Genomic DNA, 24,179 nt, shown 5'->3' on the forward strand with positions numbered 1-24,179 from the left:
ACGGTACCTTTATCTAATTATTCAATATTTGAAAATTTTAATTCATAAGCTGAGCTTCTTTTACGTAGTAAGCGAAAGAGTATATAGGTGAACCCTTTTTCTTCTTATTTTTTTCAAAATTTTCAAAAGAATGATTTTCACATATTTGAAAAACAATTATTTGCTTATTCTTTGAATCCCATAAAATGGCTTTTTTTTTAGTTTGAAATATGTTACTTGAAAATAGCTAAATGTCCTATTTTTAATCAACACGATATTAGCGGCATTCTGTCAAATTTAGAAAAAAAATTGTAAAATTGTCTTCAAATAAAAGCGTGTGGGAAGCAAGAAGGTGAACTGTGGTTTATTTTTATCAATAGTTCCGCTTAAGTCGACGTTAGGGGCCGTCTTGACCTTGTTGTAGGGTATGAATGATTCGTTCATTGTTGAAGACCCTACATCAACTGTCAAGATGAAGAACAGGAATAAAAGCCCTGTTCATTGATAATTTTTTATGTTTTCTATGTATTGTGTGCGATTTTGTCCCATGTACATTTTTTCCATATCCTTTCATTTTCTACCCAGTAACATATGTAAATCCATAACAGACAAAAGAAAATTCTGAAATATTGACCATCGAGGCGAGGGGTAAAAAGTACTACCACGCTTAATAATAATCTTTAATCCGATAATGATCTGTCAATGATATTTTTAAACGTAACGCACTAATTGCAAGGGGACGATCACAAAATTCAAGTTTTTTTTATTTATTACAATGGCAGTATCTCTATTATTTGTTAATTACTTTCATGCTTATATTGACTTCAATCGAGTCAGTGAAGAAAAACAATAGATTTTCGATAAGACACATTAAAAGTTTAAATCATAGAACAAAGAAATACACTGAATTTTTTCAGCTTATTTTTGGTTTAACAAAATTTATGCTGATCGAAAACTAACCTGAAGATAATGGGATGAACATTTGAAAATGACTAGCACATATACAAACTGTGAATTTTGTGTAAAACCAGATGATGTAAAATTGCTCTGCCAGTCGTGCGATCTTAATCTTTGTGAAATATATAATACAAAAATTCATACAAAAATTAATAATTATCACAATGTTGTTCTTTTACAACAGGACAATAGTATTGAGGATTTGGAAAATCGAAAAAAAGTTACAATTTATGACTAAAATCAGCAAAGACCCATCAAAACAACATCTGATACAAAAATTTAATAACACTTTAAGATATTTGGATGATATATTGGATCTCAATAATGACGACTTCAGTATGTACACTAAAGAGATTGATCCTGCTGAACTGACTTTAAATAAAGCTAATACAAACAATGAGCACTGCCCTTTCCTGGATCTTGATATCTATATCTTTAACGGGAAGCTTAATACCAAAATTTATGATAAAAGAGATGATTTTTCATTTCCTATTGTTAATTATCCATTTTTAGATGGTGACGTTCTCTTGTCACCATCTTATGGTGTTTATATATATCAACTTGTTCGATTCGCTCGTTTATGTAACAACGTTTTATCATCGGTACAAGGACATCATTCGTAAATATAAATCAACATGCAGACATCTTATACGTTCAGGTATTTCACATCCAATCTTTTATGGTAATATTCTATATACGCACAAAAATGTGGACATTCACCTCAAAAGCTAACCAAACCTTTAAACAGACTTATTCAGAAGGGATATAGTTACGATACTGTTGTCATGTCATTAAAGATGGCATATTTTGGTATTAATATTGATTCACTTATAGGGTCTTTGCATCGGAAATAAACACATTTATTCTTAAAGTAGTTGTTGGCATGATACGGGTTATGTTCTATTCATATATTTTATGATGGTATCATACTAAACCCCTAACGGGAGGGATTGTGCTTGATTTACATATGATGAATACATAATCTTTCAATCAGTTTAATTGAGGTCTGGAGCTGGCATGTCAGTAACTGCTAGTAGTCCTTTGTTAATTTATGTATCATTGTCATTTTGCTTAGTTTCTTTTGTTACCTATTCTGACATCGGACTCGGACTTCTTTTAAACTGAGTTTTACTGTGCGTATTGCTGTGTGTCAGTTTTATCTACATTGGCTAGAGGTATAGGGGAGGGTTGAGATCTCACAAAACATGTTTAACCCCGCAGCATTTTTGCGCCTGTCCCAAGTCAGGAGCCTCTGGCCTTTGTAAGTCTTGTATGTTTTTTTAATTTTAATTCATTTATATGTTTTGGAGTTTAGTGTGACGTTCATTTTCATTGAACTAGTACACATTTTTGTTTAGGGGCATGCTGTAGCCCGCCTCCGGGTGCGGGATTTTCTCGCTGTGTTAAAGACCAATTGGTGGCCTTCGGCTGTTTTCTGCTCTTTGGTCGGGTTGTTATCTGTTTAACACATTCCCCATTTCCATTCTCAATTTTATTGAAGAAGATTGCATGTTCAAAAACATTTTGATAAGACATGTGTATCCATCTGTCTAAATTGCGATAAATCTTTATGCTCGTCTTGTGTAGTCAGACCATTTCAGTATGAGGAACTGAACAAAGTTTATGAAGATAAGTATCTTTTACTCAAATTTTAAAAAGTAAAATTGACGAATGTTACCCATTCTTTGAAGATAAAGCAGCCCAATTTAGAAAAATGGATGATTGTGGGGTAATGAAACACAGCGAAATCAAAATAGAAGTAAAAGGTGCAATAACAAAGAAAGCATTAAATCTTGTAGAAGTTATAGAAGGTATATGGGACCCGGAAAATAACTCTGTAGTATCAGAACGCAAAAGACTTTCTCTGATAGAACATGAATTATTAACAAGAAAAATTACGCTTGACGAAGTGTTAGAAACACAGGATCCAGCTTCAGTTTTCTGAACTGTGGAAAAAAAAGCAGAGAGATACTAGAGTAATCAGCGTTAGAAATTAAACCTCCAGAACTGATTTTCATTTAGCCAAAAGAGATTTTTATGAAAGAAATCATGGGATCCATAATCAAAATACCAAAAGTAATTTCTATTCAGATATTTAAGGTAGATTTTCCCGATATGAATGGACTAGTGTCTCTAATTGATGACATGTGTGTTATTTTCAACAGTAATTCTCGCAGATTTGTGTTTTTCAAAATATCAGGTTTCAAGTTTGTCACTACAAATGATATAATAGACGTAAGTTTAAACTATTCCGGTTATGCAAAGATTTTAGATATTACAAAATATAATGGAGATATCTTACTAACAGATGACAAATTTCAAATTAGACAGCTTAAAAGAAACGGACAATTTGAAAACCTGTCACCGTCAATAACGAACGATAATTTCCAGTTTAATGGTATTCATGCAACAGACAATAACGAAATTATTCTAGATTTTACTAACAACACGGGTTCTTTTGTTGGAATTCTTGAACTTACTGATATGAAATTTAACATGCAAGACACAAGCATTATGGGAGGCGTTGAGGGCAATAGTAAAGCATTATTTACTCTTCCAAAAAAGATAACTAGAAACATTAATGGTGATATGTGTGTGATAGATCAGCTCATGGGTTCAGAAAAGGGAAAGTTATTGTAGTTATTGGGAAATTGGGACAGCCTAAATTGATATACAGCGGTCATACAGACATAAATTCAGAAAATGAATTTTCTCCGAACGACCTTCTCACAACATCTTCGGGTCTTGTTCTTGTGGCTGAGGAAAAAAAACAAATGCAATTCATGTCCTGTCGAAGGATTGGGCAATTCATGTCCTGTCGAAGGATGGGTAATTCATGTCCTGTCGAAGGATGAGCAATTCATCTGTGATTGTAATGCAGATACTGAAATAACTGAGCCAGTTAGATATGTTTTAATAAAAAAGGACAGTTAATGATCGGTTGAATGGATTCTGGAAAAACTAAGTTGCATATGACGAATTTTATTGAATGAGACTCTAGTAATGGACCGTTCATTTTATGCGTGTGTTATTGCCAATGAAATTAAAACAGTGTAGCTTCATCAAATTAGAAAAAAATTCTGTCATCTACTTCTGTAGAATAAGTTATTATTTGTTTAATAATAAAATTACAACACATAGTAAACAATGACAAAAATTACATATGCGTAAATCGCAAAATAAGCACTCGTTGTGCGATTAAAAGATCTTAGGCAAAAACAAAAAAAAAGTAAATAAGTACGTATTAAAAAAAGTAAATAAGTACGTAATATGATAAACTCATAAACATAAAGAACTGACGAACGATCAACGCTTTTACTACCCTATAAAATTCCAAAAAAAGCATTTAATAGATATTATTACCTTTTTAACGCAACAACCATAAAATAGGAGTTAAATTAAGTGTTTTTTCTGTTTTTTTTAAGGTTCTATATGAATTCTGTTTCATATAGAATGTGACCTAGAAAATTAGACTTATCACCGGGTTTGTACTAACATGAGCAACACGACCCTTCCGTAGCACTCAAGATCACTCCCAGTTTTTGGTGGGGTTCGCATTGCTCAGTCTTTAGTTTTCTATGTTGCGTTTTGTGTACTTTTGTTTGTTTGTCTTTTTCTTTTTAGCCATGGCGTTGTCAATTTGTATTTTAATGTGAGTTTGAATGTCCCTTCGGTATCATTCGCCTCTCTTTGAACACGGAATTTGTATCTGCGTTTCCTATTTTTTTTTTTTTTTACAAATATCTGTTTTATTAGACGATGAAGTCAATCTTTCAATTGAGCATGGGTAATAAAAGTGTAAAGTTTTCATCGAACTGCAAATTTGCACATATTGTGATAGAAGATTTTGGAGTAGATCTTAAGAATTTTTAAGAATCAACATCTGATTGACACCACCGATTGAATATACATGATCTCAATATTTCTCAATGCCATCTTTTTCTGTGGAAAGAAAAGCGATAAGAACTTAAGAAAGATGTTTAGTTGGACATCTTGACGAACTACATCGTTCTTCATAAGGATTTCTGTGAAGTAATGGTATCCAGTATAAAGATGGGAAATGTTCATCTTCCTTTTTGTCGAGCCTGCGACTTTTGTCGCAAAAGCGAGACATAGCGATCCTACATTCCGTCGGCGGCGGCGGCGGCGTCCACACATATTCACTCTGGTTAAAGTTTTTGAAATTTTAATAACTTTCTTAAACTATCCTGCATTTCAACCAAACTTGAACAGAAGCTTGTTTATGATCATAAGATAGTATCCAGAAGTAAATTTTGTAAAAATAAATCCTGTTTATCCGTATTTTACTCATAAATGGACTTAGTTTTTCTGCCAGTTAACATTACATTCACTCTGTGGTTAAAGTTTTTCAAATTTTAATAACTTTCTTAAACTATCCTAAATTTGTACCAAACTTGGACAGAAGCTTGTTTATAATCATAAGATAGTATCCAGAAGGAAATTTTGTAAAATAAAAATCCTGTTTATCCGTATTTTACTCATATAAGGACTTAGTTTTTCTGCCAGTTAACTTAACATTCACTCTGTGGTTAAAGTTTTTCAAATTTTAATAACTTTCTTAAACTATCCTGGATTTGTACCACACTTGGACAGAAGCTTGTTTCTGATCAAAAGCTAGTATCTAGAAGGAAATTTTGTAAAAAAAAATTTCCTGTCTTTCCGTATATTACTTATAAATGGACTTAGTTTTATTCCAGTTAACATTACGTACAGTCTGCAGTTAAAGTTTTTAAAACATTTATTAGATTCATAAACTTTCTTGGATTTTTACAAAACTTGAACAGAACTTCTTACAATCAAAAGATGGTATTTAGAGGAAAATTTTTAATATTTTTTCCCCATTTTTGTTGAGCCTGCGACTAACAGCAAAAGTAGGCGAGACACTAGGTTCCGCGGAACCCTTACGATTTTTTTTTATGTTAACATCAAAGGAGAAAATGACAAATTTGTGATTGTTTTAAATATCCTCTTTCGTGGATGATGCAGGGATAATGCGGGATTCCAAATTTGGGCGAAAAAAAGTTACAAAATTCTTATGAGGAACTTCCACTACACACTTTCTCGTGTTTCACCGAGTGACATAGATCAGTCAACAAAGAGCACATTTCACACCGTTCACAATATTAGAAGCAGTACAATTCATATCCTATTAACTACGTGTATTGTAACATCTGGAGGTCAAGTTACTATGAAAACGGTTATCAGTAATGAGTATACAAATTTTTTTTACAGTTTCTCAAAAAAATAAAAAAAACAATGTTGCAAATTGTCATTGAAATCTAATATATCTTAAACATGTACAGTACAGAGCAAATATAAATAAACCTGTCTTAATTTTTCTAGTTCAAAGAGGATTCTGCAGTTTGAGGTAATGTCGTTTTCGTGACATGCTTACGTCAGATTGACACCTTTTTTGTTTATCCTGGGCGACATGCCATCAAGAAATGTTTGTTTCCGGGCTGGTAGATTCGGTATGAATCATATGTGGATACTAAAAACAATCTAAAGATGTGTATAGAAATATATACAATATTGGTCTCTTTCCTCTTGCAGTATTATATAAAAATTGACTTTTACACCTGCATTCCTTATCTTAAACTTAAATACCGATTGAAAGATTTAGTCCAACTTTTTTAATAAAAAAATGTCCTTTTTAGTTGAAGGTAAAGATAAATCGTACTTTGTGAAAAAAAAAAATAGTCTCTTTGATTCACACAAAAAAATTCTCTGAAACTGAAATCATCAAGTTGCTTGATTTTATGATTGACAACATATGATACGTTTGTATGACGGTTTTTTTTCAAAATACATTCGGCATCCCTTTGGGAACCAACTGCATGCGCTCTTCTTGTCGATTTGTTTCTTAATTCATATGAGACAGCTAGACTTCTTACAGGAGGAAAAATAAAAAGAAGCTAGCATTATCCTTTAACTTCAAGTTCCGTTAAATAGATGATTTCCTCTCACCAAATTATTAAAAAAAGTTGTTGACTATGTTGTACTCGTCTATTTCACGAACTTAAAATAAAGGATATCACAATTATAGTTAAGTTTACTTCATTTCTTGACTTACATCAAAATATTCAGAATGAGTGTCGCTTGAGAATAAAACTTTAAAACAAATGAGATAATTTCAGCTGTCAAGATTGTGAACTTCCCATTTCTAAGTAGCAACATTCCAGCAGCGCCTGCATATGAAATATATCTCTCAGTTTATGCAATATTCCAAAGTTTGCGTTTTCTATCATGATTTACTTGGTAGAGGGTTACTGCTAACAAACTAGATGCTCTAAAGAGCCTGTATCGCTCACCTTGGTCTATATGAATATTCAACAAAGGACACTCTCCAACATTGTAGATAAAAATAGAGTTCATAACAAAAAATTCTCTGTTTTGTAATGCTGATTATTTAGTCTGTTTAGTTTCTCTCTATCTTCTTTTTTTTCTCAAACACAAAAGAGGGTTAAAAAAAAATCCTCATTTAAGGGCAATCACTCCAATAAAGAGTGACAGTCTACTAACTTTGTCTGCAACATTTTACTTGTTAGTCGATCTTGTCTTGCTGATATTTTTTGCTTACTTTAGTTTCTATATATCTATTATAATTTTAAGGAAATAAGGCAAAAGCGCAAAAAATTGGTAAAAAATCATCAAAAGGCAAAAACTTTATTAAGGAGTCGACTAACGATTTCAACCATTAGACTTTTTACATTTTTGCAATTTTAAGTTTCCTTGTATCTACACAGTTTTCAAGATAATAGGTAAAAATGAGAAAAATGGTAAAATTTGTCATTTTAGGGCAATAACTCCTATAAGAAGTCATCGGACAGTTTCGACATATATGAACAATTGGTAGAGCTCATGAGTCATTCTGAAGATTTCTGCTCTTGTCAGACGGACGACGATGGACGACGGACGCCAAGTGATGACAAAAGCTCACTTGGCTCAGGTGAGCTAAAAAATAAGGATTCCGAGTATTAAGTTAAATTCATCCCTTAAAAGTTTTAAGGGAGCTATTGTGAGTTGGTCGACCATTATGGAATATCACTCACAGATGACCACCGAAACGTTCCAATTTAATGTAGCGTTGTGAAGACTGTTGTTAGTCTTTTTGATTTTGCTGGTCTCTCTTTGACTTGTGAGTTCTGATTTTTCTCTTTGGTATCTTCCGCCTCTTCTTTAATATAATAAACATAATGTGAATGGCTCAAATAATTTTACTAGTTTTGCAATAACAGGGGCCAAATAATCACACTTTTCATACCTCATCCTTTTGTTCTTTAATTTTGTTATGTCTACCTGATCTTATTTACAATACTTTGTTACTTTGTGACACATATTTCCGTTACATTAGTTTCCCTTGAAATTGCACTTCTGCTTTCAGACATTTTTTTTTAATTTCCCAACGAAAAACATAAAGATCAACAATACATTTAGATACTAGTATTCCAAGGAAACATTTGAAAGTCAGTTCAAAACATATGGATATCTAAACGAAACCTGTTACATTATACAAGGAATAAAATATACCGGATCATACAAAGCAGGTGAAAATTATCCAAAACGTTTAGATGTTAGGAACTAGCACTCGAAAGTCAATAAACTATTTCTATCTCAAACAAAACACTGGATGAAATTCAACAAAACATCTATATTTTTAAACAAAACAAGTGAGCGTCAATCTACGTGAGATTAACAATCTTCTTTTAATACATATTTAAACAAAACACACAACAGTGGTAGGCCACTTAACCCAGACAAGAACTTAAACTACGTTAATGAAACTTACAATCATAGCAAAATCCTGGACAACCAAGTATGATATGAATAAAAGGAGATGAGACAAACCCAACGGGAATAGGATACAATCGGTAAAATCACAAATTAGACAGCAGTTTTTGTGCAAGAAGAACACTCCTGGTAATGAAGTCTGTAAAGTGTGAACATGTACGAGCGTAACGAATTAACTGAGATATGTAAACGCCATACAATGGAGAGAAGAAGATGGTATGTTACTGCTGAGAAATGGAAAGTTATCAATTGGAAAATTGAAATCATCACTTTAGATTCTAGTTTGAAGTGCACCTGTGTCAATATCGAGAAGCATATCAAGATATAAAAGTATATCAAAGTATATCATCTCCTTTTGGTAGCATCCTCAATTTCAAGTTCACTGGGATATTTGAGATGTAAGCGCCCATTAAAATGTGGGTTATTGAGTGGCAGAACATCATAAACATATCTGAAAGTAAAATTAAAAAACTTTGCAAGATGCTCTTTTCTTTTTGTTTTTTGAAAATTATGTAGAATTGGTTAGCAAGGAAAAGTGGACAGGATTGTTAATACACGTACTACAGCAAATAGAAGATATCCATGGTCATCTTTGACACAGATATTGTATAATGAGTAAGCAAGTCATGATAGTTTTCGAAAAAATGACATCAAATTACCATGAAAAATCCTTATTTCAATACTAGTAGCTTCCTAGTAATCAACAGATCTGCATCATGGAAATTCTGATATGAAATAGATGCTCTGATCAACTGATGGATGCCAACATGTACTTTATGTGGGATTTTTTTAAAAGATGAATGCTAACTTCTTAAGAGAGAAATATTTTTTTATAAAAGGACAAACTGATTTAAAGTCCATCATTCTGGAATAAGTCAATGTATTATTTAGCTTAATAATTGACATTTTAGATTAAAATTTTAAAGTGTTTTTTTGATGAAATGAATGAAAAAAAGACAAATAGAAAAATATCGTGACTCCTCCATTGCTGTGATATATTTTATAGCGGGACTAGATAAATGTTAGTATAAGTTTTGCTGAATCAGGCATTCACAACCCATAAATTTCTTAATCTTTAAATTTCCAAATTATAATTATCAACCAGATATCATTTATCAGATAATTTATTTATAAATTGATACTCAATCATGTGGCAAACAAAAGCTATTCTGTTCAAAACACACAGAAATAATGATAATAAATATTGAAAAAAGGTAAAAAGTACAATCTGACTAAAAACAAATTCAGATCCATTGAAAACATTAAAAACATGATTCAGAATAGACTGATTTTAAAATAAATGGTAAATTCAACACCCTGCTTATAAATTAATCTCCCTTCCACCATTAAATGCAATAGTCTTACAAAATTTAGTACCATCAGCAATAAACTGCTGTCATTCAAAATAGTTTAATTTAAATAAAGTCTATGAGGGAATCAAACATTCAAAGCAAACATTTCTCAACACTTTGATGATTTTTTATAGATATATATGAATGTTTTGATAATGGTTTAGATATGCATTGGATTCATCAAATTTGTATCTAATGAGTAAATAAAATGTATTATTATACTTCATGTCAAAATGCCAGATTTTGATTGGTTAATACGAGGGAGACAATTTACTCTATTCTATGGTAAATACTCTATTACCCTTCACGGAGACGCTTGATCAAGTGTGCGCTTTATTAAATACGACTCTATCCTATGGCAAATACTCTATTACCCTTCACGGAGACACTTGATTAAGTGTGCGCTTTATTAAATAAGGATGGTTGTTATGTACAAGACGTCATAGTTTATTACTTTGAATTTGAAATTTAATCGACAGTAATAACAGAACATTCAGTATAATAAATTAAATAACACATATCTGAGAGGGTGATAGAGCAGATTGTTATCCCTCGAAAAGACATTGTCAACCTTGGCTTCGCCTCAGTTGACAATGTTTTCTCGGGGTAACAATCTGCTCTATCACCCTCTCAGCTATGTGTTATTTATATAATGTTGCATCACAGATAGATAAAATGGAAGATAAAGTGAATACGAAAAGTTGATATCATGGGGTAATCAAATATTACAAATAATAGGACAGTCATCACTTTAACCAAAAGAATGATAAAAAAAATGAAAAGTCCTTAATCACAAGCTTTCTGATTTAATCCCAATCTTTGTCAGCTCCCTTAATGACTGTCAAAACATAGAAGGGTTAATCATATTCAAATGAGCTCAAACAATCAAAACAGAATACTATTTAGGAAATTCATTGAAGATTAGAATCACTTTTTTACATTTTAGTTTTGTGTTAAAATAAATAATGACACAAACTTGCAGAACTTATAATTACAAAACTTTGTTAGCCAATAATGACTGTTACTGCATGTTCCGTTTGACTAAAAAAATTAGTTTTTTACAGTGTGTTTCTAAATATAAACTTATAAATTATATGAAAAACTCAAATGAAGCATAAAAAATTCATAATTTTGAAGCAATAGTATTCAATAGTAAAATGACTTCATCTTTGTTAGTGCTAAGATCATTTTCAAAATAAAGTCTATTATCAAAAATTATTGGGGTCAATTTAAATATCACATAGAAAAACTGTAAAGATTATAGCCTTATAGCCCTATAGTCTAAATAATTATTTATTGATAACCTTTGCCAGTCCAGAATACCTATCTATTCATCATGTTCATATAAATTATAATATCCAATTCGTTATATTTTACTGTAAGAAAATAAATCAAACTTTATTTTATTTCAATATGCTATGTAGCTGAAGATTCTTTCCTATTGAATCTTTATAGTAATCATTGAGGTCTTGTGTGATGAGCTATTTTTTCTATTTTTATTGTTTATAATACATTTTTTAGAATTCACCAAAAACAAGGAAAAATAAAGTTAGAGAACGGAAATGAAAAATTCAGCAATTTTTATGTTTATAAAGGGACACAACTCAAGAATGGTAAAAGTGTTGCCACCAAATTTCGTACTTAATCTGTATTATGTAGTAATAAGCATTGTGTATAAGTTTCATATCATTTGGTTGAGGCACTAAAGTTAGAAAACAGAAACAAAAAATTTGTACTTGATCTTAGTTTTGTGGTAATGAATATTGTGTATAGGTTTCATAATGTTTGGTTGGGGCAAACTTAAGTTACAGAATGGAAACTAAAAATTTTGCAATCTTTCGAGTTATAAAGGGGCATAACTCAATAATGGTTAAAGTGACACTACCCAAATTCAACTTGATCTGTGTTTTATCAGTGGAAGTCAAAATTAAACATTGCATTGTATAAAGCATTGAATGTAGTTGATTCAATTATAATCATGGATAAGGAAGATAACTCCAATTTTAATAAAAATTACTTGATATTTAGAAGAAAATAAAAATTTTGCAATTTTTCAATTTATAAAGAGGCATAACTCTAGAATGGTTAAAGTGACGTCACCAAAATTCAAACTTGATCTGTGTTTTGTGGCAATAGGCATTGTGTATAGGTTTCATAACATTTGGTTGAGGCAAACTAAAGTTGGAGAACGGAAACGATTTTTTCCATTTGTAAAGGGGCATAACTCAAGAACTGTTAAAGTGACGCCACCAAAATTCAAACCGGATCTGTGTTTTGTGGTAATAAGCATTGTGTATAAGTTTCATAACATTTGGTTGAGGCAAACTAAAGTTAGAGAACGGAAACCAATTTTGGGACGTTGGTATGTACGTACGTACGTACAGACGGACAAGGGTAAAACTTAATGCCCCCTCCGCTACGGTGGGGGCATAAAAATTTCTTGTACAATATATAATTGTGCAATTAATATGAAAATTGTCCACTGGCATTCCAAAAAAATTTGCAGGGTTTTGCCCTAAATATTTATACAAATACTTGATTAATAAAAAAAAGACTGACTCTGTCAGATAATAATATATTTCTAACGTGAATGAAAAGATATTTTTTCAGTTGATTTTTTTTAATTCTAAGAAATAAATATAAAAACAATTTTTCTATCAACTGGATATATAATAAAACAAAAAAATATTAAAAGGCAGTCATTGTGCTCTTATAAGGTGTATCATATGGTCCCACTGACTAGATAACCAGAGAAAATGCTGATTCTCTTAAAATTTGATTTTATAAATGCAAGTCTTTTGACTAAAATTAATTGTAAAACAATACTAACTGTAAAAAAGACAAATAAGACATATTCTTGGAATATTTCAATAAAAACTTAACAATAAACTGTCAATTGATATCATTAAATTAGAAACTTGCGTAAAGTTTAATATAACAAATAAAAAAATAAAATTGCAAAATACACAAGGCAAGCAACAAGCCACCACTGCAGAACCATGAATTTACTCTCTATATTTCTATTTGATCATTTTTGTTTGTTTTTGTGTATGGTTGTACAAAATTAAATAAAATATGGTACATGAAAATATGTCCATGAAAAATTGGTTCTTTGGTGACATTTACCATAAATACAAATCACTGTTTGTCATGTTACATGATGTTTAACTTGAGTAGAACATCAAGAAATAAATAAGCATGTGGAAATTTAAGATCTGGATACTTCATCTGTAGGCTTAGTTGTATTTATGAGTTTCAATCCATGGTTCTGCAGTAATCATGTATACACGTCATAGGCACTTTATAATGTATATAATAAATATGAATGTATATTTTACAATAAGAATGTATATTTAACAATATGATTATATGAATAACTAATAAATAATATAAAATATAAACAAGAAAAATATTTGCAAATATATCACAATTGTGCGTAATATTGTTTACATTTAACTAGCATATGTATAATATATAATGCATATTAAATATATCACTCATCATCAAATAATGGTCAGCATCAAACAGGTTCATGTATCAATAGAGTTCCCTAAAGATATTTCCATGAAAACTGAAAGTAAGGGAGAATACTACCCATAATGCATATGCATTGATGGTTATAGGTTCAAAAAATTTCTTGGAAAGTAAATTCCCTATTAATTACACATCAGTTTTCCTGGAATACCCCTTTTACTCCATTTGATGTAAATCATCATATTTATTTAGATTTATCATTGGCTAAGAACTTACCCAAGTGATACTAATCAAAACAGTGTGTTCTAATAGCATTACCCTTCTTCAAATCTAAAACCATTGAAATCCACTATATCATATTTTTCAACAGTGAATGAAATATCCACATTAAAAATTATCATACTTTGTCAAATTTCATCACAACTTGATAGGTGATTGATTGATTGATTGATTGTTGGTTGGTTGCTTAATGTCCAGTGGCAAATATTTCATGTATGTTCAGGACGAGATAGGGGATTGAAGCAAATAAAACTGCTGATGTTAATAAATTCTTTGTATATGTTCATGCTGTTTAAAATCCCTTATTTAAAACAAAAAGCTTAAAATGCAATTAAATGTTGCTCCATAAAAATCACAAATTGTACCCAATGAAGGCAGTTTGAAAATAGAGTAACCACCTTAAGAGGCAACTTAAGATTTCATTTACAATTTCAATGTAACAAAGAGTATTTTGACACCTGCCCTTAGTTGATATTTCAAAGTGCCTATCCTGAGCCCCCTGTATGTTTTTTTATGGAACAGTCATTAATAATCTCTTAAATAACATCATTCGTTAGGGTTTAATAATGACACAATTGTTAAAACTTGGTTCTTGCTTTTTAAAAATATCAAAAATCTGTTACTGCTGTTCTCTATGGTCAATACGGAAAACTAAAATTTCTCCAATATTTCATTTTCAGCAATGACAAAGGAATTATTTGAAGATATACATAAGTATGAAGATTCATATACCCTCAGAAAAAAGGGTGGTCGGAAGGTGCCTTCAGGAAACACAAATTTTCAGTTCACATCTTCCTTATGCAAAGGAAAACAATGAATAACTAACATCTGTAATTAACTGTACATAACCTATATTAAATCTTAATGCAACAGAATATAAAATAGGAAACTTTTTAAGAATAAGGATAAACAGAAGTGTTTAACATTAAAGAATTTAAAAAAAAATTAATATCCACATATTCTGAAAACTTTGAACTTTGCGTAGGCACTTATCAAGATGCACAAAAAATTATATTTTAAGACATGACATCACTAATCAGAATGGATAACTTTCATATCCCCTGGTTACCCTAAATCCTGAATGGACAAAATTTAACTTTCATGGTACTTATCTGAAAACTATATATTATTGCCATTAAATTGTAACTAGTTGTACATATAAAATTAATATAAAGTGATAAAATATTCATCTGCTCAACAAGAAAATTTATGAAATAAGTATAATGAGTCTATGTAAAAAACAAGACTTTTTGTTAAAAAAAACAACCCACAAACACAAAAAAGCACAAAATACCCCAAAAAGGAAAAATAAAGCCAGATTAAACAGTCATGGATGTTACTAATACTGAAATTATTGATTATAGATATGTAAGAATAATAACATTCAAGCATTTTATATAATTAAGTTTTGAACACTTTTTTACACAGAAAAACGATCATATAATATATATCCACTTCATTTTTGATCACATAAAAAAATGAAGTTTATCAAAAATGAAATGCTGTTAACGGCACATACTCATACAACTGCTAAAGCAGCAAAAATACAAGTATGGTTAAAAATGTGATAATTTTTGTACACAATATTAAATATTAATCTACAGATTCCTTTTGATCAAACAAGCATTTAATGAAGAAAAAAATTAGCAGATGACTTAAGTATTTTTATCAATAAGAGTTTTTTTTATTATTATTACCGCCATAGGTGTTATCAACAACATTGTTAATTTTAAGCTACTGTGAAATGGAAAGCATTAAAATAAAGCAATCAACTTAAAGTGTAGGGAGATTTTTTTTTATAAATCACAATTTCCTTGTCCCTGTATCCTTATAACACTGGCCATATCATGGGAATTTTCATTAATATACAAAAATCTTTTTCGTAGATATATAGCAATCCTACCCTTTAGTAATGCTCCCCTTTTAGTAAATAAAGACTAGTCTCAGAATAATGACATTCTTATACATATACTCCAATAATGTTTTACAGAGGGTCTGGTAAAAATATGAATATAATTGTAATCAATACATTATCATATGATTTTGATTTGAATAGAGATCTATACCTATACGGATAATTTATGATAATTTTACTCATTTTACATGAATAAATTATACATAGGTAAAAAAAAAAAATTCTTTATATCTGGACAGCTATCTTTTTCTAGATGTAATTACATTTCACTTGCTTAAATTTTATTTAATTCAAAAAATTAATATAAGTTTGGACCATTATTTTCATATTTGTAATTTCAACATCCAAAATCTAGTCCTAACTTACATCTAATAATCTTTCTTAATCAACTTTTTTTTAACGTTTTAACAATAATTTAAATAAAGCCAACTTTTATTCCTTGTTTTACCCAAAATACTGCAACAGTAAAGTTCTTTATCCCCTGACCAAACTTGGTCTGTCTTTTTGTGTCTTTTTAATTTGAGTATTATATATAAAAAAAAAATGGTATAAGGCAAGAACACACAATGAATATTTGGTTTTAAGAGACTGATTGTTAGTAGCAGAATCAAAATATGGATTTCAATGAATTTAAATAATCTATGACTTTTTAATTATGATTAATCAATTCATTCAAAAAACTTAACAAAACACAGCCTCTAAGAAAACAAGTAAATGGAATGACATAAAATAACAGTTATTTCAATATCTGGTTTTTCATTCAAAATTATTATTTTGTTATGATTTTACTTCAAACAGTCTTTAAGCAATTATCAATATCCTCTGTCAGAAACATTCTGTATTGAGCCAATGTTATTTTTCAGCAGCACCTCTTACGTCCACCACCAGATAGGAGCTGTGATGAATCAGAATGACTATCAAAGTGAGAAGAATCTTCATCTAAACTTATACTGGATCTAGTCTCAGCTGCTTGCTGTTCTTGTGATTCTATGATGTCTGTACACATATCTAGAAATGCCTGTAAAACAATATAAATATATTTTATCAGCGTATTCATCGTGCAATGCAACATGCTAGCAAACCATAACACAGTGGACCCATAAAGCATAATTTAGAGGGCAACATAAAATCTTCAATAATAGACCGACCGTCTCTAAATATGACCAGCTCTAAGTTGCCTAGCCGTTATAGAAGTCATGAATTCAGTTAATAACAAGTAAAACTGTGAGCTACTGCTCACTGATGATACCCCTGCCGAAATATTTCGGTAAAACAGGAAGTTGTTGAGTGATGAATCTGAAAACGCATCACACGGTATAGCTGACTTATATAAACCCTGAAACCAAATTTCAGAAATCCTTGTCAAGTAGTTCCTGAGAAAAATGTGACGAAAATTTTCAACTTGGCTATCATGTGTAAAATAATACAAGTGTTGGGTAAACAGGAAGTTGTTCAGTGAATCTGAAAACGCATCACACGGTGTAACTTACTTATATAAACCCTGAAACCAAATTTCAGAAATCCTTGTCAAGCAGTTCCTGAGAAAAATGTGACGAAAATTTTCAACTTGGCTATCATGTGTAAAATAATACAAGTGTTTGGTAAACAGGAAGTTGTTGAGCGATGAATCTGAAAACGCATCACACGGTGTAACTTACTTATATTAACCCTGAAACCAAATTTCAGAAATCCTTGTCATGTAGTTCCTGAGAAAAATGTTACAAAAATTTTCAACTTGGCTATCATGTGTAAAATAATACAAGTGTTCGGTAAACAGGAAGTTGTTGAGCGATGAATCTGAAAACGCATCACACGGTGTAACTTACTTATATAAACCCTGAAACCAAATTTCAGAAATCCTTGTCAAGTAGTTCCTGAGAAAAATGTTACAAAAATTTTCAACTTGGCTATCATGTGTAAAATAATACAAGTGTTCGGTAAACAGGAAGTTGTTGAGTGATGAATCTGAAAACGCATCACACGGTGTAACTTACTTATATAAACCCTGAAACCAAATTTCAGAAATCCTTGTCAAGCAGTTCCTGAGAAAAATGTGACGAAAATATTCATGGGACGGACAGATGGACTGACGGAAGGACAGACAGAGGTAAAACAGTATACTCCCCCCCTTTTTTAAAGCGGGGGTATAATAAACTACAAAGGTTTGTCATAAACACCAAAAACTCCAAAAAGGACGAAATATTAAGATTTTATCACAGGTAACCACTTATGAGGTTCCAGACGTAGAACAGGCATTTTTCATATGTGTATTTAGAGATAACTATTATGATTGATGAAATCTTAATCTACCACAAATTCTAGCTAGTTGGAAATAAAATAAACTATTTTGAGTTCTATAAAATCTAATCTCTAATCTTATACTGAAAACTAAAGTATATAAACACAGATTTCAAAATATATAGGACCGAGACATTGAATATTTTACTTTATGTTGCAAGTCCAATGGACCTGAAAAATATTCATTTCATTTAAATAACTAGAAGTTCTATGGAAAGTAAGATTTTTAAATGAAACATAATTTGGTAGGGTACAATGTGATGCAAGAGTTTTTTCTTGTGGTATTATATTTCTGCTAATTGCATCAAAAGAGAATGTTTAGTAAAATATATTCTAAACATTACTCCTGCCAATTCTAGCTTATGTGGAAATACATTTGTAACCTAACTGACATCTGTCAACTTAGTTTTAGAGAATAGGATGGAAAATGATTTATCATTATTTCTCTAATTCTTCGTCAATTTATCCCTTTCTGCGCCCATTGTATAAAAAAAATTTAATCAACGTGTGTGGTTCGTTTGATCTCAGTTCTTCATTGGTTAAAATCCGATTATGACGTCGAATTTTCTTGCTTTCCTCTGAATTTCCTATTGTGACGGCATGAAAAAAGGCGACCATGCCTGATGACGTCACATAGAAAGAACACATCTTTTTGCAGATCATTCGAAAAGAAAGAATAAATTTGCCTGTGTATTGTTTGAAAATCATTAGAGAAACAGATTCCACCACCAAATCTCGTGTAATACGATATTTGTCCACTCTCGACAGTTAAATTTTAAATATTTAAAACGCTCGGCGAGCCTTGCGTTTTAAATTTGAAAATTTAACTGTCTTGAGTGGATAAATATCGTATCACACTCGATGCAGTGGTAGAATCTATATGTATCAAATGCTGCAATATTTACCATCTGATCAGTGCCAAATGTGCAAGCAATATTAAGTTTTTTGTAAACCATCCCTTGGTAGATGAATTTGCTTTGCAAGGGGTATTAAATTGGCTTGAATGATTCTTGACTTTATAAATTATTTTCAAATTGAAAAGATAATGATTTGTATTTTCAGAGAGTTAGAAATTTGAAAACTGACTTTCTTCCACTTCATTTCACATCTCCTTATCTTTATACAAATGTATTGCATTTGACTGCAAAGTGGTTTTTTTTAATTGGTCTGAGTGAAAAAATTACTGTAGATAAAAGAGTCTGACTTACTAGTCCATACTACAGAGTATTTTCAGAAAAGAGGATGAAAATTTGGTTCATTTGAAACCTTTATTGCATTATTGAAATTCTGTTTGCAGAATGGCCTATCAAAATTGGTGGCTATGTTTTCACCAAAAAAGAACAAAAAGAGTAATTTCTTTAAATGACCTACCATATATTATTCTTTCCAAGGTTAGTTCAGGTAGAAAATCAGCTTAAGAGGCAAAATTACAAATAGGAAATATGTTTATAGACCCATTGGTGGCCTTGGGCTGTTTTCTGCTCTTTGGTCGGGTTGTTGTCTCTATGACACATTCCCCATTTCCATTCTCAATTTAATTGGATGAATAAATGCCAAACAACAATAATACAGATAGATTTGCAGATGGGCTAAAACTACATGCAAACTTATCTGTATTACTTTCTTACCTTCTCTAGATTGTTACTATTTTTAGCACTGGTTTCACTGAACATTATCCCATGGTCTTTGGCAAACTGAAAAAAAAAGAATAAAAATCATATTTTCTGTAATTATAAATCATATAACAATAATAAATATAACAAGAACATCGAAAATAATTTTATTGTACTTCCTGTGCTTATATTGCCCATCTCTACTTTCTAGTTCTCTTGTATCATGGCTTCATGGCGTTAAAGCAGAACTTATCAGGAACATCATAATGTGAGAGAAGAACATATACTGGCACAACATGATAGCAGTATTTTATATCATCAAACTCACTTAAAATATATCTGAGGGAGACCAAAAAATTCCAGAATTAGTATGATATACTGATTATTGGGTTTTCTTAGTATAGATATTGTAAAATATCAGCATCTTGACACAATGTGAAGCTTTTCAGCTAATTTGTTGCGCTTGCTCATATCAAAGGTTTACATTGTTTGTGTGACAACAATTAAAAGTGCAGTAAAGCTGATAATATTTACCTATTAATGAGAATATCTAGAATTTTTGACAACACTATAACAGGTAAATCAAAATAGACCTTTGAAAAATTTGCAACATTTAACTGGTTTACTGGAGTCATAATATAAATTTTTCCCTTACATCCTGGTCTTTTCAACGACCTTGTGGTAAAATATGGAATATATTGCTTAGTGCTAGAAAATGAATAAAGAATGTATAGCAGGAATATCAAAAGTCATATTTTGTAGAGAGCAACTTACTTGACCAGCTTCTTTTTTTTTGTGACTTGTCAGCTGTCCTCTCTATCACATTTATGTAGAAAGTAACTTACTTAACTAGCTTCTTTGGTTGTGACTTGTCTTCTGTCCTCTCTATCACATTTATGTAAAGAGTAACTTACTTGACTAGCTTCTTTGGTTGTGACTTGTCTTCTGTCCTCTCTATCACATTTATGTAAAGAGAAACTTACTTGACTAGCTTCTTTGGTTGTGACTGGTCTTCTGTCCTCTCTATCACATTTATGTAAAGAGTAACTTACTTGACTAGCTTCTTTGGTTGTGACTTGTCTTCTGTCCTCTCTATCATATTTATGTAGAGTAACTTACTTGACTAGCTTCTTTTGTTGTGACTTGTCTTCTGTCCTCTCTATCACATTTATTTCCTAGTAACATCACACTTACATCTTCTTTACAAAACTAGTGAAAAAAAATGTGCCCAAAAGTAATAAGTTGAATAAGACTTTTCCGAAAATTCATACATTTAATATAATCTACTGGTAATAATTTTCTTGAAAGCAAAATCTGAAAAAAACTTTATACTTGGCTATTTTAACTGCTTACATTTATTTCATATTTGATTCATTGTCAAACAGTTTTAATACTCTCAAAAATAGAATGCATAGGATAACCAAAAAAGATACCTTTTCTCTGTGTATATCTATGTGAACAACTGGTCATGTAGCACTTTTTTTTAATATTTTTTTTCAATTCCCAAAAAAGCAGTTTTTTACTATTTTTCAAATCAAAGTTTTCTAATCTATTGACCCAAAATCTCTGAATTATTTATAATAACTGAAATACCTAGCAATTAAGACTTTCTATTTTGAAGCAAATTTCATACGATTTTTGTCCTAACTTAATCCTTAGACCATTAAGGTACTTAATGACCTTCTGACTTTAGATTAATCTATTATATATTTTTTTTTATGCCCAACCTAGGGGCATTATGTTTTTCGGTCTGTGCGTCCGTTCGTTCGTCCGTTCGTCCCACTTCAGGTTAAAGTTTTTGGTCGCTTCAGGTTAAAGTTTTTGGTCAAGGTAGTTTTTGATGAAGTTGAAGTCCAATCAACTTGAAACTTAGTACACATGTTTCCTATGATATGATCTTTCTAATTTTAATGCCAAATTAGTGTTTTGACCCCAGATTCACGGTCCAATGAACATGTAAGTGGGGCATCCGTGTACTATGGACACATTCTTGTTATAGTAAATATTTTGTTACATGCATATATCTTATGTACAAATACCTGTTCTACATAGGCCAGCCACTTTGGTATAGCTTCAAATGAGGATCTACTAGACATGTCGTACACTAGTAAAACACCCTGAAATCAATCAAAATATTCAATGAAACAACTGCGGATCAACACGCTTTTTTTATTTGAAATGTTGTCAATTCCTATTCTCTTGATTCCAATACTCATATTCCTATTTAGTAATGAGTTTAGGCAATGATTCCAATAGTCAAAACTCCTACAAAGTAATTAGCTTTAGAGGACATTCATGAAGGTCATTTGTGTGTTTGTTATGCATAAATTCTCTGTCATTACGTACAGAAAAGGAACAAATATCTTAATTGGGATCATTTCTATATTGCAGCTAAATTAATGTGATCATTAATAAATGTTTTCTATCGTAAGAATTTAATTATGTAGCAGTATATAAAATACAGAGATCCTTGTACAATGTCAGTTCAAGGATTCAGAGTTCCAGTTTGCACATGAAACTCATAGATGACATACAAAATCAATGTTTAGAAAGAGTTTTTTCTGGTAATGAAATAATATGAATCTAGATAAGAATATTGTTGAGCATTTGCATGATTACAAATTCATAGACAGTAAAGAATGACATATTATTAACTGTTCACATAAACATACAATTTAAAAATTATTACAAAGAATTGTAAAATCTGGGTCCTGATTGCCTATTTACCAACTGGATATATACATACTTTTTCCAACACATCCTTAGTCAAGCTTTCTATGTAAAAATTACCTGTGCACGTCTGTAGAACTGTTTTGTAATGGATTCAAATCGTTCTTGTCCAGCAGTATCCCTGTAAGAAAACATAGGTCAATGCAGGTCATCATGATGGTCATTATGGTCAATTAAGATATAGGTAGATTTGTAGATATTAGGCTGTTTGTCTCAGTAATCTAACATATTGTAAAAAGTGTGTATGATAGAACAGGTTAACTACTTTCTGAACATCAAAGAACAATACTTAAATAGACACTAGCAGTTGTCTTCAGTTTGATGTTAGTTTTTTAGTTCATAATTCATAAATGAAGACATTAATATATTGCAGCAGCTGCCAAGATGAAAAGCAATAAATGTCCTGCTCTGTCAATATACTGGTTGTTTTATATTTTTATATGTAATATTTTGTTATACATCATCTGTGAATAGAATTGAGGTTTAACACTGTATTACCTATTTTATGAAACAAGAAAGACAACTCTAATTTTTCTAACAGTATACCATAAGTTATATTCGTATTCATTTCTGAAGTATAGTGTATATTCTTATGTTGGTTCAAAAGTACAGTGTATATTGTATTGTGGTTTATGTGTCTTTCTCTAATATTTTACGAGAATTTTATCTCTTTTACATCAATCTCATATCTCTCTTTTTTCAGTTTCAAGTATATGTTCTAGTGCACTTACCAGATTTGAACTTTTACTATTCTATCATCAATCTGTAATGTTTTCATCTTAAAGTCAATACCTTTAATAAGTAAAAAAATAAGGAATCAAACAGGTTATAAGTGTTATTCAAAATACATGTATATCACACAAATGGGACTGTTTCAATTCCCTTACTCTTTCTTGAATTTGAGATAAACTCAAAGTGTACTAAAATCACTCAAGGTTACATGTAAATCCCATTGAAAACTTTCTAACTTACATAAATTTTCATTGCTTTCGGAAATAATTTTCCTGAACTGTACATATGTAAGCCTATGGTACGATCTTGGACATTCTTGGTACATCGTTTGCTGTTTGTCCATATGCAGAACATATCAGCCAATCAGTGTTTACATAGGGTTTGATTCTCACTGTTCCTTTCAGAAAAATGGCAAGGTACTGTACACTTTAAATGTACAATTTACATGTACATGTTTTTGATCTAGTTTGTCAGGTAATAACTGAAGGACAGCAGTTTAACCTCTGCACTCAAGTTTTCTTTACAAACAAAACTTGACTCCCATGAATTTATTCTTATGCTAGTAGCAAAACTTATTCCTGTTTCATTGAAGTAAACCTTTAATTCATATGCATTACTATTTGTCTGTAGTGCTGTGTGGATAGAGCAGAAAATATCTCTTATGCTTGAGGTGTTTGTTATTATACTTTTTAATGTTTTGGCATTTGCACTCGTAAGAAACTCCTGCCTTGCTTTAAATGTGTTGCTGGGTTGCAATCACATTGACATATTAACTCAAAATCTCCTTTCATTTATTTTGTAGGCCTTTGTGCTTCACTCTGCCAAAGGTGGATACAGGGGGCCAAGGATCCCCCCCCCCCTTAATGGAGCATCATACATGTATATGATAAATGCATGACTTTTTACAAGTATCACTCAAAAAATGTTGGCTTGCAAGGTCCCCCCTTTTTCAAAATCATGGATCTGCATCTGCTGCCTCACTAAAACCACTTAAAAAATTTAATTATTAGAACAAAAAGAAACCCTGTTTCAAAATAG

The 24,179-nt window shown here is 31.0% G+C and overlaps 2 protein-coding genes across 2 annotated transcripts in view; both read right to left on the reverse strand.

Annotated features, from left to right (window-relative positions):
- LOC127698854 (aftiphilin-like) overlaps positions 1-24,179 on the reverse strand; it is a 538,231-nt gene that overhangs the window by 245,290 nt on the left and 268,762 nt on the right. The window lies entirely within an intron of this gene.
- LOC127698906 (ras-related protein Rab-10-like) overlaps positions 15,439-24,179 on the reverse strand; it is a 9,774-nt gene continuing 1,033 nt past the window's right edge. The window contains exons 2-7 of the mRNA XM_052202640.1: positions 23,141-23,201; positions 22,470-22,530; positions 21,719-21,796; positions 20,799-20,888; positions 19,695-19,760; positions 15,439-16,786 (exon numbers count right to left, since the gene is read on the reverse strand). Of these exons, the coding sequence (XP_052058600.1) occupies positions 16,628-16,786; positions 19,695-19,760; positions 20,799-20,888; positions 21,719-21,796; positions 22,470-22,530; positions 23,141-23,201 (515 nt within the window). The 3' untranslated portion in view covers positions 15,439-16,627. The remainder of the gene's footprint in view (positions 16,787-19,694; positions 19,761-20,798; positions 20,889-21,718; positions 21,797-22,469; positions 22,531-23,140; positions 23,202-24,179) is intronic.

The sequence above is a fragment of the Mytilus californianus genome, unplaced genomic scaffold (genome assembly GCF_021869535.1).
Source record: "Mytilus californianus isolate M0D057914Y unplaced genomic scaffold, xbMytCali1.0.p SCAF_4, whole genome shotgun sequence".
NCBI classification, from domain to species: Eukaryota; Metazoa; Mollusca; class Bivalvia; order Mytilida; family Mytilidae; genus Mytilus; species Mytilus californianus.